Here is a 13,231-nt window from a genome sequence, read left to right as displayed (position 1 = left end):
TCTCCACTGCCTTCCTTCTGTGTGCAAGGCTAAGCAGTTTGCAGCCAGCATTATTTTTTTTTTTTTAAGGAGGTACCAAGACAGGCTAATGTTCTGGCTCTGGAAATGCAGGCATTGAAGGACCAGGGGGCAAACTTACCAGGTGTTTTGTGAGCTTTCCCCTCCGGTTCCTCTTCTGGCCAGTCCCCCAGCTTTGCAGAGATAAGCTCTTCAGTGAAGCTCCTTCATTGGTTTGAAAACATTGGTGGAGCTGATCTCACCTTAATTATTATTGCTGGAGCAGAAGGTATATTCCCATCCTTCTTAACAAGGGGAATGCGCTTTTTTTTTTTTCCACTTTCTCTTGGCAAGGAGAGCTGTCTCCCTCTCTGACTTAGGGTTGCCAATTGGCTCCAGATTTTCAGGACAGGTTGATGCAGTCCAGGTTTTATTCCCCTGCAGGCGGGTACTTATAGTCTTGCTTTTCTTAGGGAATGCAATAGGTAATCAGAATAAGTCACAGCATGCAATGGGGTAAAACTAGGACTGGATCAACCTGTCCTGAAAATCTAGAGCCAGTTGACAACCCGCCCCCCACACACACAAGTCTGAGGCTTGGGGTGTACTGATTTGACCTTTTATATAAGAGCTCCGCTACAGTTCATTTGCCTTTGAAATTGAATAAAGTAAGGTGGCCACTGTGTTAGTCCACTTAAATGCATAGACCTGGATATCAGCAACTAAATTGCAAGTGACACCTTTCTAACAATTTAGTGATTAAAAAAAAAAGTTTGCCTACAACTTGTTTGCTGACTTTTAATTTTATGGATTTAAAAGTAAAAGCAAATAATGCACAGGCTTAAAAGAGCACTGCAAAGATGAAAATACTCTGCATTATGTATATGACTACTGACAGGAATTATTTGGCATGTTGCAAGCAGTGAACAGAGTTTCTCTCAGAGATGCGTGGCCTGCCTTAACATCGCTTCAATTCTTTTCTTTCCATTTTTGCTGTAGTTTGCAGTCACAATTGACCAGGCAGAGGATTTTCTCCGGGACACTCCAGATTTTCAGCATGCAGAAACTTTGAAAGAGTTCCTCCAGCAGCACCAGCAGCATACAAAAGGCAAGCTCCCTTTTCTCATTTCTCTTAGAGACCTGGGTGAGTACACCTAACATAGCAGAGCTGGTGAGAGCCCTTTGGTAAGAAGGTGGCAGCGCGTCTCTGGCTTTGGGGTATTTAAAGCCCAGTTCCCAGAGTTTGCTTGCGTTAAGGGCCAGATGTCCAAAGCATTTTCCACTATCAACACAATGGGAATAACCCTTTCCTACATGTGGCCATACATGAATTAAATATACAAATGGTGAAACCTGGCAGAAATTCAATCGTTTTTTAAGCATTTGGATTTTTAGACCAGGTTGTACAGGCTGGGCTGTAGCCTTGTGGTGTAAGCTGTTGATATTCTATAACATAATTTTCTTTTCACATTGGCATATTTCCTACGTTGAATTTTATAGCATCAAGGAGAGCTGGTAACCTAATTAACCAGTGAGTGATGCTGCACCACCATAATGTACTATTCAAAAAATACCCAGATTATAGCATGAAATTACCAACTGAATATAAATCAAACTTGCTATACAAAGGACTTGTCTTTATGTGTTAGTGACCTTCATGAAACTTCACCACCATAATGTAGCATGAACAGTGACAAAATTCATCCAAACCAGGAGAAACAGCACAGGATTCAATGAAAGAACAGAACAGCCAGTTCAGAACTGACTTTTCTATTCTGGAAGCTTTATAATTGTGGTATTGAGTGACACTTTTCATTGTTTAAAAAGCTACATTTATTTAAATACTTTGTATTTATAGAATTTTAAATTACAGCCAAGAAAAATCATGTAGAGATCACTGTACAGAGAAAACAAATAATTATCCATTCATTCCAAAGAAACATCACTCTAATACATTGTCATTAATCCTCAACAAAGGGGAATATAAGAAATTGCCATACTGGGTCAGATCATGGGTCCATCAAGCCCAGCATCCTGTTTCCAACAGTGGCCAATCCAGGCTACAAGTACCTGGCAAGTACCCAAAAACTAAGTATATCCCATGCTACTGATGCTAGTATTAGCAGTGGCTATTTTCTACATCAACTTGATTAATAGCAGGTAATGGACGTCTCCTCCAAGAACTTATCCAAACCATTTTTAAACCCAGTTACACTAACTGCACTAACCACATCCCTGGCAAAGATTCCGGAGTTTAATTGTGCGCTGAGTGAAAAATAATTTTCTCAGATTAGTTTTAAATGTGCTACGTGCTAGCTTCATGGAGTGCCCCTTAGTCATTCAATTATCTGAAAGATTAAATAACCGATTCACATCTACTCATTCAAGACTTCTCATAATCTTAAAGACCTCTATCATATCCCCCCTCAGCCATCTCTTCTCCAAGCTGAAAAGCCCTAATCTCTTTAGTCTTTCCTCATAGGAGAGCTGTTCCATCCACTTTATAATTTTGTTTGCCCTTCTCTGCACCTTCTCCATCATAACTATATCCTTTTGAGATGCGGTGACTAGAATTGTACACAGTATTCAAGGAGCGGTCTCACCATGGAGCGATACAGAGGCATAATGACATTTTCCATTTTATTCACCAATCCCTTCCTAATAATTCCTAACATTCTGTTTGCTCTTTTGACTGCCACAGCACACTGAGCCGATGATTTCAATGTATTATCCAGTCCACTATGACGCCTGGATCTCTTTCCTGGGTGGTAGCTCCTAATATGGTACCTAACATTTTGTAACTAGAGCATGGGTTATTTTTTCCCTATATGTAACACCTTGCACTTATCCACATTAAATTTCATCTGCCATTTGGATGCCCAATTTTCCAGTCTCAAAAGGTCCTCCTGCAATTTATCACAATCTGCTTGTGATTTAACTACTCTGAATAATTTTGTATCATCTGCAAATTTTATTACCTCACTCATCATATTCCTTTCCAGATCATTTATAAATATATTGAAAAGCACGGGTCCTAGTACAGATCCTTGAGGCACTCCACTGTTTACCCTTTTCCACTGAGAAAATTGTCCATTTAATCCTACTCTCTGTTTCCTGTCTTTTAACCAATTTGTAATCCACGAAGGACATCACCATGTATCCCATGACTTTTTACTTTTCTTAGAAGCCTCTCATGAGAACCTTTGTAACAAATGCCTTCTGAAAATCCAAATACACTACATCTACTGGTTCACCTTTACCTACATGTTTATTAACCCCTTCAAAAAGTTAATTAGATTTGTGAGGCAAGTCTTGCCTTGGGAAAAGCCATGCTGATTTTGTTTCATTAAACCATGTTTTTCTATATGTTCTGTGATTTTGATCTTTAGAACATTTTCCACTATTTTTCCTGGCACTGAAGTCAAGTTAACTGGTCTGTAGTTTCCCAGATTGCCCCTTTTTAAATATTGGGGTTACATTAGCCACCCTCCAGTCTTCAGGTATAATGGATGAATTAATGATAGGTTATACATTTTAACTAATAGATCTGAAATTTCATTTTTTAGTTCCTTCAGAACCCTGGGGTGTATATCATCCGGTCCAGGTGATTTATTACTCTTCAGTTAGTCAGTCAGGCCTACCACATCTTCTAGGTTCACCGGAATTTGGTTCAGTCCATCTGAATCTTTACCCATGAAAACCTTCTCCGCAATGGGTATCTCCCCGACATCCTCTTCAGTAAAAACCGAAGCAAAGAAATAATTTAATCTTTCCACAATGGCCTTTTCTTCTCTAAATGCCCCTTAAACCCCTCGATCATCTAATGGTCCAAGTGACTCCCTCACATGCTTTCTGCTTCGGATATATTTTAAAAAGTTTTTACTGTGAGTTTTTACCTCTATGCCCAACTTCTTTTCAAATTCTCGCTTAGTCTATCTTATCAATATCTTACATTTAACTTGCCAATGCTTATGTTTTATCCTATTTTCTTCTGCAAGATCCTTCTTCCAATTTTTGAATGAAGATCTTTTGACTAAAATAGCTTCTTTCACCTCCCCTTTTAACCATGCTGATAATTGTTTTGCCTTCCTTCCACCTTTCTTAATGTGTGAAATACATCTGGACTGTACTTCTAGGATGGTATTTTTAACAATGTCCATGCCTCTTGCACACTTTTTACCTTTTAAGCTGCTCCTTTCATTATTTTTTTTAACTGTTTTTCTCATTTTATCAAAGTTTCCCTTTTGAAAGTTTTGCACTAGAGTCATGGATTTACTTACTGTACCCCTTCCAATCATTAATTCAAATTTGAGCATATTATGATCATTACTGCTAAGTGGCCCCACCACCGTTGCTTCTGTCACCAAATCCTGTGCTCCACTGAGAATTAGATCTAAAATTGCTCTCTCTCTTGTCGGTTCCTGAACCAATTGCTCAATAAAGCTGTCATTTATTCCATCCAAGAAGTTTATCTCTCTAGCATGTCCTGATGTTACATTTACCCAGTCAATATTAGGGTAATTGAAATCTACCATTATTACTGCACTACCAATTTGGTTAGCTTCCATAATTTCTCTTAGCATTTCACTGTCCTTCTTACCATCTTGACCAGGTGGATGGTAGTATACGCCGATCACTATACTCTTCCCCAACACACAAGGGATTTCTACCCATAAAGATTCGATTGTGCATTTAGTCTCATGCAGGTTCTTTATATTGTTGGACTCTATGCCCTCCTGGACATAAAGTGCCACCCCTCCTTCCAGATGCTCCTCTCTGTCATTGCAATATAATTTGTACCCTGGTGTATCACTGTCCCATTGATTATCCTCCTTCCACCTTGTCTCTGAGATGCCAATTAAGTCTATGTCATCATTCACTGCTATGCATTCTAATTCTCCCATCTTACTTCTTAGACTTCTGGCATTAGCATACAAACATTTCAAAGTGTGTTTTTTGTTTGCATTTACATTCTGCTTTTTAATTGATAGGGATAAATTGGAATATTTTAGCTCAGGTGAGTTTTTAATTAAAGGAACTTGGACTACTTTTCTTATTATTGGAACCTCACTGTCGGGATCCCCTAATTCTAATGTGTCATTAGTATCCTTTGAAATTACTTCCCTCCAAACCATGCACTGCTGAGTGACTGTCGGCTTCCCCTTTGTTCTAGTTTAAAAGCTGCTCTATCCCCTTTTTAAAGGTTAGCGCCAGCAGTCTGGTTCCACCCTTGTTAAGATGGAGTCCATCCTTTCAAAAAAGACTCCCCCGTCCCCAAAAGGTTCCTCAGTTCCTTACAAAACTGATTCCCTATTCCTTGCACCATCGTCTCATCCACACACTGAAATTCAGGAGCTCTTCCTGCCTCTGGGGACCTGTGCGTGGATTTCAGCTTTCTACCTAAGAGCCTAAATTTGGTTTCCAGAACCTCCCTCCCACATTTTCCTATGTCGTTGGTGCTCACGTGTACCATGACAACTAGCTCCTCCCCAGCACTGTCTAAAATCTAACTAGGTGACTCGTGAGGTCCGCCACCTTTGCACCAGGTAGGCATGTTACCAGGTGATCCGCACACCCACCAGTAGCTGACTACATTCCTAATAATCAAATCACTAACTATGACGGCCAACCTACCCCTTCCTTCCTGGGCAGTAGCCCTGGGAGACACATCCTCGGAGAGAGAGGACAATGTACCACCTGGAGAGCAGGTCCTTGCTACAGGATCATTTCCTGCTGTGCCAGGTTGATGCTCTCCAGTCATGAGACCTTCTTCCTCCAAGGCAGCACCAGGGCTGCCAAACTGGAGTTTGGATTGCTTACTATGTCCCTGAAGGTCTCATCTATATACCTCTCTGTCTGCCTCAGCTCCTCCAGGCTGCCACTCTAGCCTCCAGAGATCGGACTCTTTCTCTGAGAAAGGAGCTCTTTGCATCGGGTGCACACTTATAACTTCTCACTGGTGGGTAAAAAATCATAAATGTGACACTCAATGCAAAAGACTGGGAGGCCCCCATCTTGCTGCTGGACTGCTGCCTTAATCTCACATTTGTTCAGTTCCTAGTTAAGTTTTAGGTTGCTTTGGGAGTAGGAATGTGGCTAATTAGGGTCCTTTAAATGTATTAGTGTATTCACTATATATCTTGTAGTGGAATACAAGAATGATCAAACTCTCAATAAGGTGTGGGGAATTCGTGAAGTGAAGTTAAGTCTGATTTTTATTTTTAGCGTGAAAGTGGCACCTGCCTATAAATTAAAGAAATGAGCTAGGGGTGGGTAGAAGGGTTGGGAAATACAAGCACACTAACTTTTGCTTATTATCTGCCTTACTGACTATTTAAAGCACAAACACACTAAATAATATACCCCAATAGTTTACTTCTTCCCAATACTTTAAAAAAATTTCCCCAAGCAGAATTTACTGATTCCTTTCAGTCACCAGCAAGGTGATCCTCTCCTCTCAGTGCTCCCACTGAAATTGAAGGTAAATCAATGGACAGCCAAAGACCTAAGATGTCACTACTACTTTGAGCCTCAGTCTCCTACAGATGACATTGCCCTGGGATCGGAGGAGAGAAGGGAGTCCAGTTGGTTCTGTCTAGATTAAGTACAATTAACTAATTGAGAAGGATAAAAAAAAAAAAAAGAACTTCACCCCCCTGAAGTTTGACAACACATTTCCAAGTAAAGTTCAATCAAAATAACCCCAAAAAATTTTGCAATACCCCAGATCGCAATACAAGACATTTTTTTCCTTTTAATCTGCATTACTTTAGCCACATCAGGATAGATATTGATCTTAAAGTCCAAAAATGGAGTGAACCTATTACGAAAGAATAGTTTCAAGGCAAAATCTGTATCTCACTCTACCAGAAAGGAAGCCACTAAAGTTGCTGAAGAAACTTTTTCTGTTAATGATGATCTTTGCAAACACTCTGTCAAATTTAAAACATCCATGGATTCTTGTGAACCTTTATAAGAGACTTTCTTAGCAGAAGGCAGATAGTATACCTTAGAAATTGGTGGAACTAAGTTCTCAGTAATCTTTAAAATCTCTTATGAAATATTTCATTAGTATTTGTAAGGGCGGCACAGATTTCTTCCTGGGAAAATTAATTAATCTAATGTTAATTAATAGAAGCTTTTAAAAGTGTGGCAAGGAGTTTTAAAGTGAAATTTGACAATAGCAGTAGTTTTCAATTCTATTTGTATTTATTTGTGTTTGTTTCTAAAGCACTTTTAAGACAACGCTGCATAAATAAAGCACAAGAAATCATTGTGGCACAATTTCATTCTGCAAATTGGATATCTGAGCTGACTCGGGGTGTCTAGCAAAAGAGTTGCTCCTGTGTGTACTTTTCTGTTTCCCCTATCCCCCTGAATTTTGTAGAGCAGAGGTTACGACTTGAAGATGTAACAGGATTCATCAACAAGAAATGCATTTTGGAAATTTTGTGGATAGGGGTTTGTGAACAATTTAAAGTGAAACTCAAGCTAAGCGGATTTCAGGCTCTTTGAATGTGACATGTTTTTCAAAATTTTCCCAGATCTGCTGTTGATATCCGTTGAATTTTACATACAACAATGCCACAGCTTCAATAAGATTAAATGGATAAATGTAAATTCAGAATACAAATTTATTTTGTGTGTGACAGTTTTTCCATCCACCCTTAGTTTATAAGCTGGCCATCGTTGTCATAGTCCTTGGTCAGGAGTCACACACTCTCTTCAGGGCATGCAATCATGGGACATAAGACACTGCCAGGTTAGAGTACAGGATTCTTCGTGGACCTCAGGTACTGGGTAGGGTATCCATCATGGTTAGGACACCCCCAGCCCCCATGGGACAATTATCTATTCTTACCATGGAGGATATGCATGTTCCACGCACCTGCCTGGAGGGACATTTCCACACAGTTAGAGAGCATTCAAATCCTGTCTCATGTAAATCTGGAAATACTGGAAGTATCTGGACATTTTATTTTGCATCTATTAATTCTTTTAAGAAAATTACAATAAACCTTATTTTGAACAGCCATCCAGTGAGTCCTGCCTGGTTTGTAAATGTACCTGCCCCAAAGAGCTATGATAACAAACACACATGGAAGAACACTACTGCCTGGGCCAAGAATGTTAGCCTTTACCTCCATAGAAAGGACTCACACTTTGGGGACTCAGGAAAGGGGAATAAGAAGTGTGAGGACAACCCCAGTTATAAATTCTGTTATGGCCTGAAATTACATATGTGCCATCCGCCAAGAAAGGGTGACATTCAGCTGGTCATAATGGTTTTATTCAGGATAAATTGGTCTTTGTTCCATATATTCCTCTTTTGTTACCGTTCTGGAGCAAGGATGTTATTAGAGTCAATGTGATCATATATTCTATCTGTATCTATTTCAATGAACAACTTGTGAATTGGGGAAGTTACTCGGCTCTCCTTTTGGAAGGAGGAATGTTCTTCATGTTATTAGCCATTGTGGAATTAATTCTGGCTGTCTGATCAATTTTTTTGCAGTTAGCAAGGTCTTGGTGGAGAAAGGTTAAACATTTGAGCCAAAAGTTGGGCATTCCATCAGGGACAGGGCACGTCCAACTGAGAGATCTTTTTAACCTGGCTTCTAGCTCAATTGTTGTAATTTCAAGCCATCCCATAGTTTTGATTTCTGCCTTTTCTATATCCCCATGTAGACTGGGCAAACATTCTACTTCTCTGTTATGCTCTACAGGATCTTCACACAAATTTCTCCAAAACTGTTTTGTTTCTTCTTTCTTTGGTGCTGTTTTAGCTGCACTAATTTTCTTCCCCAGTTCCCTGTAGAACCACTTTGGGTTCTCTCTAAGGGGGTCATTTATCAAAGTGCTATATGGTGTTTTCGCATGAAAAAAAACCTTTAACGCATGCGAAAACGCCATAATGCATAGTGCGATGCAAATTAGAAAATGGGGAGGAGTTTGGGGTGGGATTTGTGGCCAAGTGGGGTAGATTTTATAAATTTGCGCGATCGCGTACTTTTGTTCGTGCACCAGGCGCGAACAAAAGTACGCTGGATTTTATAAGATACGCGCTGGCTCGCCATCACCCGACCCGGGGGCTGGTCCAGAGGCCTCCATCACGTCCCCGGGCCGGCGCCACGCCCCCGGGCCCGCCCCCCGCCCCTGAAACGCCGCATCATCTAGGACACGCCCCTTTTACAAAGCCCCGGGACTTACGCGCATCCCGGGGCTCTGCGCGCGCCGGCGGCCTATGCAAAATAGGCATGCGAGGGCCCTGCGCGCGTAAATCCGGCCAGATTTATGCGCACAGGGCATTTAAAATCCGCCCCATATTGCACAGCCTTAACTACACTTTTTTCATAAAGCTATGTGATAGGGCTTTATTGTACTATGTGATGTTTTTTAAGCTGCTGGAGATTCAGCCTAGCTATGAGAGAGAGAGAACGAGAACCTAGCTGTAATGCACTCATACTAGGTAGGTATTTATACCTCTATATGAGGCCTACCTAGTCACTCGAGGTGAGGTTTAGGTATTAGTGTAGGGGTTAGGGGCCACTTTGACATTCAAAGTGAGACGTACAAACAGAACAGTGCTCTCTTGTGAAGATTTGATGAGCTTCGGAGTGAGGAAATTCACACAAAGATAAGATTTGTGCAGTGTTCTCTCAACCTAGCTTGATGGACTCTCTACCTGGGTAACATCAAGCTAGGTTGAGAGAACATTGCACAAATCTTATCTTTGTGTGAATTTCCTCACTCCGAAGGTCATCAAATTTTCACAAGAGAGCACTGATCTGTTCGTACGTCTCACTTTGAATGTGTAAGTGGCCCCTAACCCCTATACTAATATCTAAACCTCACCTTGAGTGACTATGTAGGCCTCATATAGAAGTTTAAATACCTACCTAGTAGCTGATAGCTAGGCTGGATCTCCAGCAGCTTAAAATGGTTCCCCCAATGGTTGTATGTAGGAAATACAACAGTTCTGGCACTTATCGCAAAGTGCAAAAAAGTTATCGCAGTTTGTGCTAATATCTGTGCTAAGATAGCGCACTTTGCGATAAACTGCTTATTACCATAAAGCATACCCCTTTTCCTATCGCATGTGATATTTAGTGCATTTTGATAAATCCAGGCCTAAATGTTTTATTTTGGTGCATCTCCTTTCTGTTTTCTTCATATCATTGCAGCTTTTGTGCTTCTGCTGTTATATTTAGTTTATTATTGAAGAACATGAATTTAAGATCTTCTATTAGTGCAGCATATCTTAGCTTTATGTTTTGTTTTTGTTTTTTTTTATTTTTTATTTCTGCATTTTCAAAATCGTTACAAAACAAATTTGTACTTGTATACAGATAAAGCAATATACAAACAGAAGAAAAATGGCACATTTAACAAAATCAATATTGAAATTCTCTGTTTTCTCTCAAGGAAATACCAGGGTAAACCAATTATTAATGAGCAATTTAAAGGAAATTTAGCAATAATGAGAGGAGTAATACAACACTCCTCACATTCTTAATTAAGAGATAACAGTTGGTTCTTATTTATTTGTTTGCTCTTAACCTAATCCTGTACTTGGGGGGTGGGAATCCAGAAAGTCCTGTAACTGAGATATCTTTAAAAAGACATATTTATGCTCCAGATATTTTATTTCGCACCTGCACGGGAATTTCAATATAAATCCAGCTCCCTGTGAGTAAGTCTGTATTCCCTGGACAGATGATAGAACTGGAACCTTTTAGGGGACTAGGTTTCCCTTCCTTGATCTTGGTGATTTTTTCTGGGTGCCGTATCTATGACTTTCTGACCCCAACAGATTCTATGTGCCAATGCAGGAGTGTGCAGCTTTCCCGCAATCTCCACAGGGACCTGGAGCATTACCAGGAAGGGAGAAGGTGCCCTCATGATACATGCCAAGTCTAAAGCCATAGCAAAAATAACTGGCAATTTCTCATTTAAATGTTGTTTTCTCTGTTTGAGGGTGTATATGTCTTATGGAAACTTTGCCGAGTTTTTGAGGAAGACAAGTTGAAATTATTCTTTAACATGATTTATCATTGTATCACTAACATTGTGCTTTCTTTGCTCACTGTAGAAATCTATGGAGCAGGATTCCCCAATTTGGGTCCCAGCCTCCATGAGTTTACATTGGGATAGAGACTAAGCAATGCAATGATGATATTTTCTACTGAGCTACTACACTGAGCCTCATGATTGCATAAGAAAGTGTTGCATTTAGAACTACTGTTGCCAAAGAAGAAAAAACTGCCAACAGAACTGTCTATGTGTTGCTAAAGATTTGTTTTCAATGGCAGCAGCTTTTATCACCTTAGATCAAGCACTTGCAAAGTTAAATTTGGAAAGGGGTATTATTGTTTAGCCTGCCCAGAGAGTAGCACTTAAGTAGCCAGCAGAGGAGGAAGCATAATGGCTGATAGGAGCCACACCAAATAAGGGAAAAAAGGCACAATTTTCTCTCTCTGTTTGAGAGCAGTGACCAGCAGCATTTGGAGAGAGTGTCCTGGATTCGGTTGGAGACAGGAGAAGTTAAAGCAGAGGCTGAATCTGGCTGTGATCTATGCAGCAGCTGAGACTCATCAGTTGCAGGAAAGAGAGATGGTGTGCCTCTACACCAGGGATTTCCCAATCCTGGAGTCCAGGATCTGTTTGCTACAGAGAAACATAGAAATGATGGCAGAAGAAGACCAAACAGCCCATCCAGTCTGCCCAGCAAGCTTTCACAGTTATTTTTCTCATACTTATCTGTTACTCTGACCACTGAGATAAGGGCCCTTATTGGTAACTTTTTGTTTCTAATTTCTTTTCACCCCTGCCATTATGCTGGAGCTGCATAAAAGTGAAGTATCAAGCCTAATTGGTTAGGGGTAGTAACTGCTACAATAAGCAAGCTACTCCCACGCTTATTTGTTTACCCAGCCCATGCAATTTAGTCCTTGTTGGTTGTCTTAATATAAATCCTCTTTTCTTCATCTCCCTGCCATTGAAGCAGTGAGCTGCGCTGTATATGTATTCAAAGTGAAGTATCAGGCTTATTTGGTTCGGGGTAGTAACTGCCGCAATAAGCAAACTACTCCCATGCTTATTTGTTTACCCAGCCTGTGCAATTTAGTCCTTGTTGGTTTCTTAATATAAATCCTCTTTACTTCATCCCCCCCTGCCGTTGAAGCAGTGAGCTGTGCTGTATATGTGTTGCATCAGTCGGTCTCAGACGGCTTCGACCTCTGTGCCTCACCTTTCTTCCTTCTCTCTCCACAAGCCTTGGGAAGATGGCTGCTGCCGCATCATCATGCCGTTCTCTCCGGCGTCCCCGGAATGGCTACGGCAATGGTGTTCGCCATGTTTCTCTTGAGGGCCTCCTAGTGTGCATGCAAGCACACCGCCAACATCTTTATCCACATCATGGCGAGAACCTCAGGGGCGGCCCCTCCGAGTGACATCACGCCATCCATGTATTTAGCCTGCCCTTCGTTTGCTAACAAACCGAGTTAGCAAGGATTGGATTGCCTCCGGTCTAAGCTGCTCTGCCGCTTCCTTGCTGCCGCTGGAAGTTCTCTCTGCCCTCCAGAGCCATTCACCTCTAACCTGGGTACCCACTTCTCGGGGGCCCTATGCTTTATTTCAGGTGCCTATCTGGGATACCGGGTACTCACTCCTCGAGGGCCTGCTCTCCCTGCCTTGGTGCCTGCAAACCAACTACTGCCTGCCTGCCAGCCAGGATCTTCAACAAATAACAGCTATCTATTCAGTGAGTAAACTAACCTTGTCAGCTTGTCTCACCTTCAGCTTCAGCGCTGCAAGCCTACATCCAGGACTCTCTCTCTTACCCAACGCAGCCTACCATCATTGGAGCGTGGGACGGGTCTCCTCTGCCGAGGACCCCTGGACTACTCTACTGGGTTACCTCACTGCTGCCATCCCTGGGCAGTACCACCAAGCGTATAATAAACACAAATTCTCTGTGTCTGCATGTATAGAGTCTAGTCTAGTACTGCGGTTCCTCACGGGGCTCCTCCCTGTGGGAGTGGCCATCTCCGAGTACCCAAGAATCCACTCAAACACCTTGAAACCATAACAGATTGCTAACTCCATGGATTCGGCTCAGCTCACCGCTTTGCAGGCCATTCCGGGCCTGGCCCAGCGAATCTCCGAACAACAGAATTCATTGGATAACCTGACTGTTGCCTTTAACCAGCTACACACACAGATGAATACATCA

General features: G+C 41.4%; 1 protein-coding gene across 3 annotated transcripts in view; it reads left to right on the top strand.

Annotated features, from left to right (window-relative positions):
• The window catches only part of CCDC141 (coiled-coil domain containing 141), a 324,021-nt gene that overhangs the window by 74,910 nt on the left and 235,880 nt on the right, over positions 1-13,231 (top strand). For all 3 annotated transcript variants that reach the window (XM_029605900.1, XM_029605899.1, XM_029605902.1), the window contains exon 4: positions 997-1,105. In XM_029605900.1, the coding sequence (XP_029461760.1) occupies positions 997-1,105 (109 nt within the window). The remainder of the gene's footprint in view (positions 1-996; positions 1,106-13,231) is intronic.

Source organism: Rhinatrema bivittatum, chromosome 6 (assembly GCF_901001135.1).
Source record: "Rhinatrema bivittatum chromosome 6, aRhiBiv1.1, whole genome shotgun sequence".
Lineage (NCBI taxonomy): Eukaryota > Metazoa > Chordata > Amphibia > Gymnophiona > Rhinatrematidae > Rhinatrema > Rhinatrema bivittatum.
The sequence above is the reverse complement of the archived record's forward strand: the minus strand, read 5'-3'. Positions and strand labels throughout refer to the sequence as shown.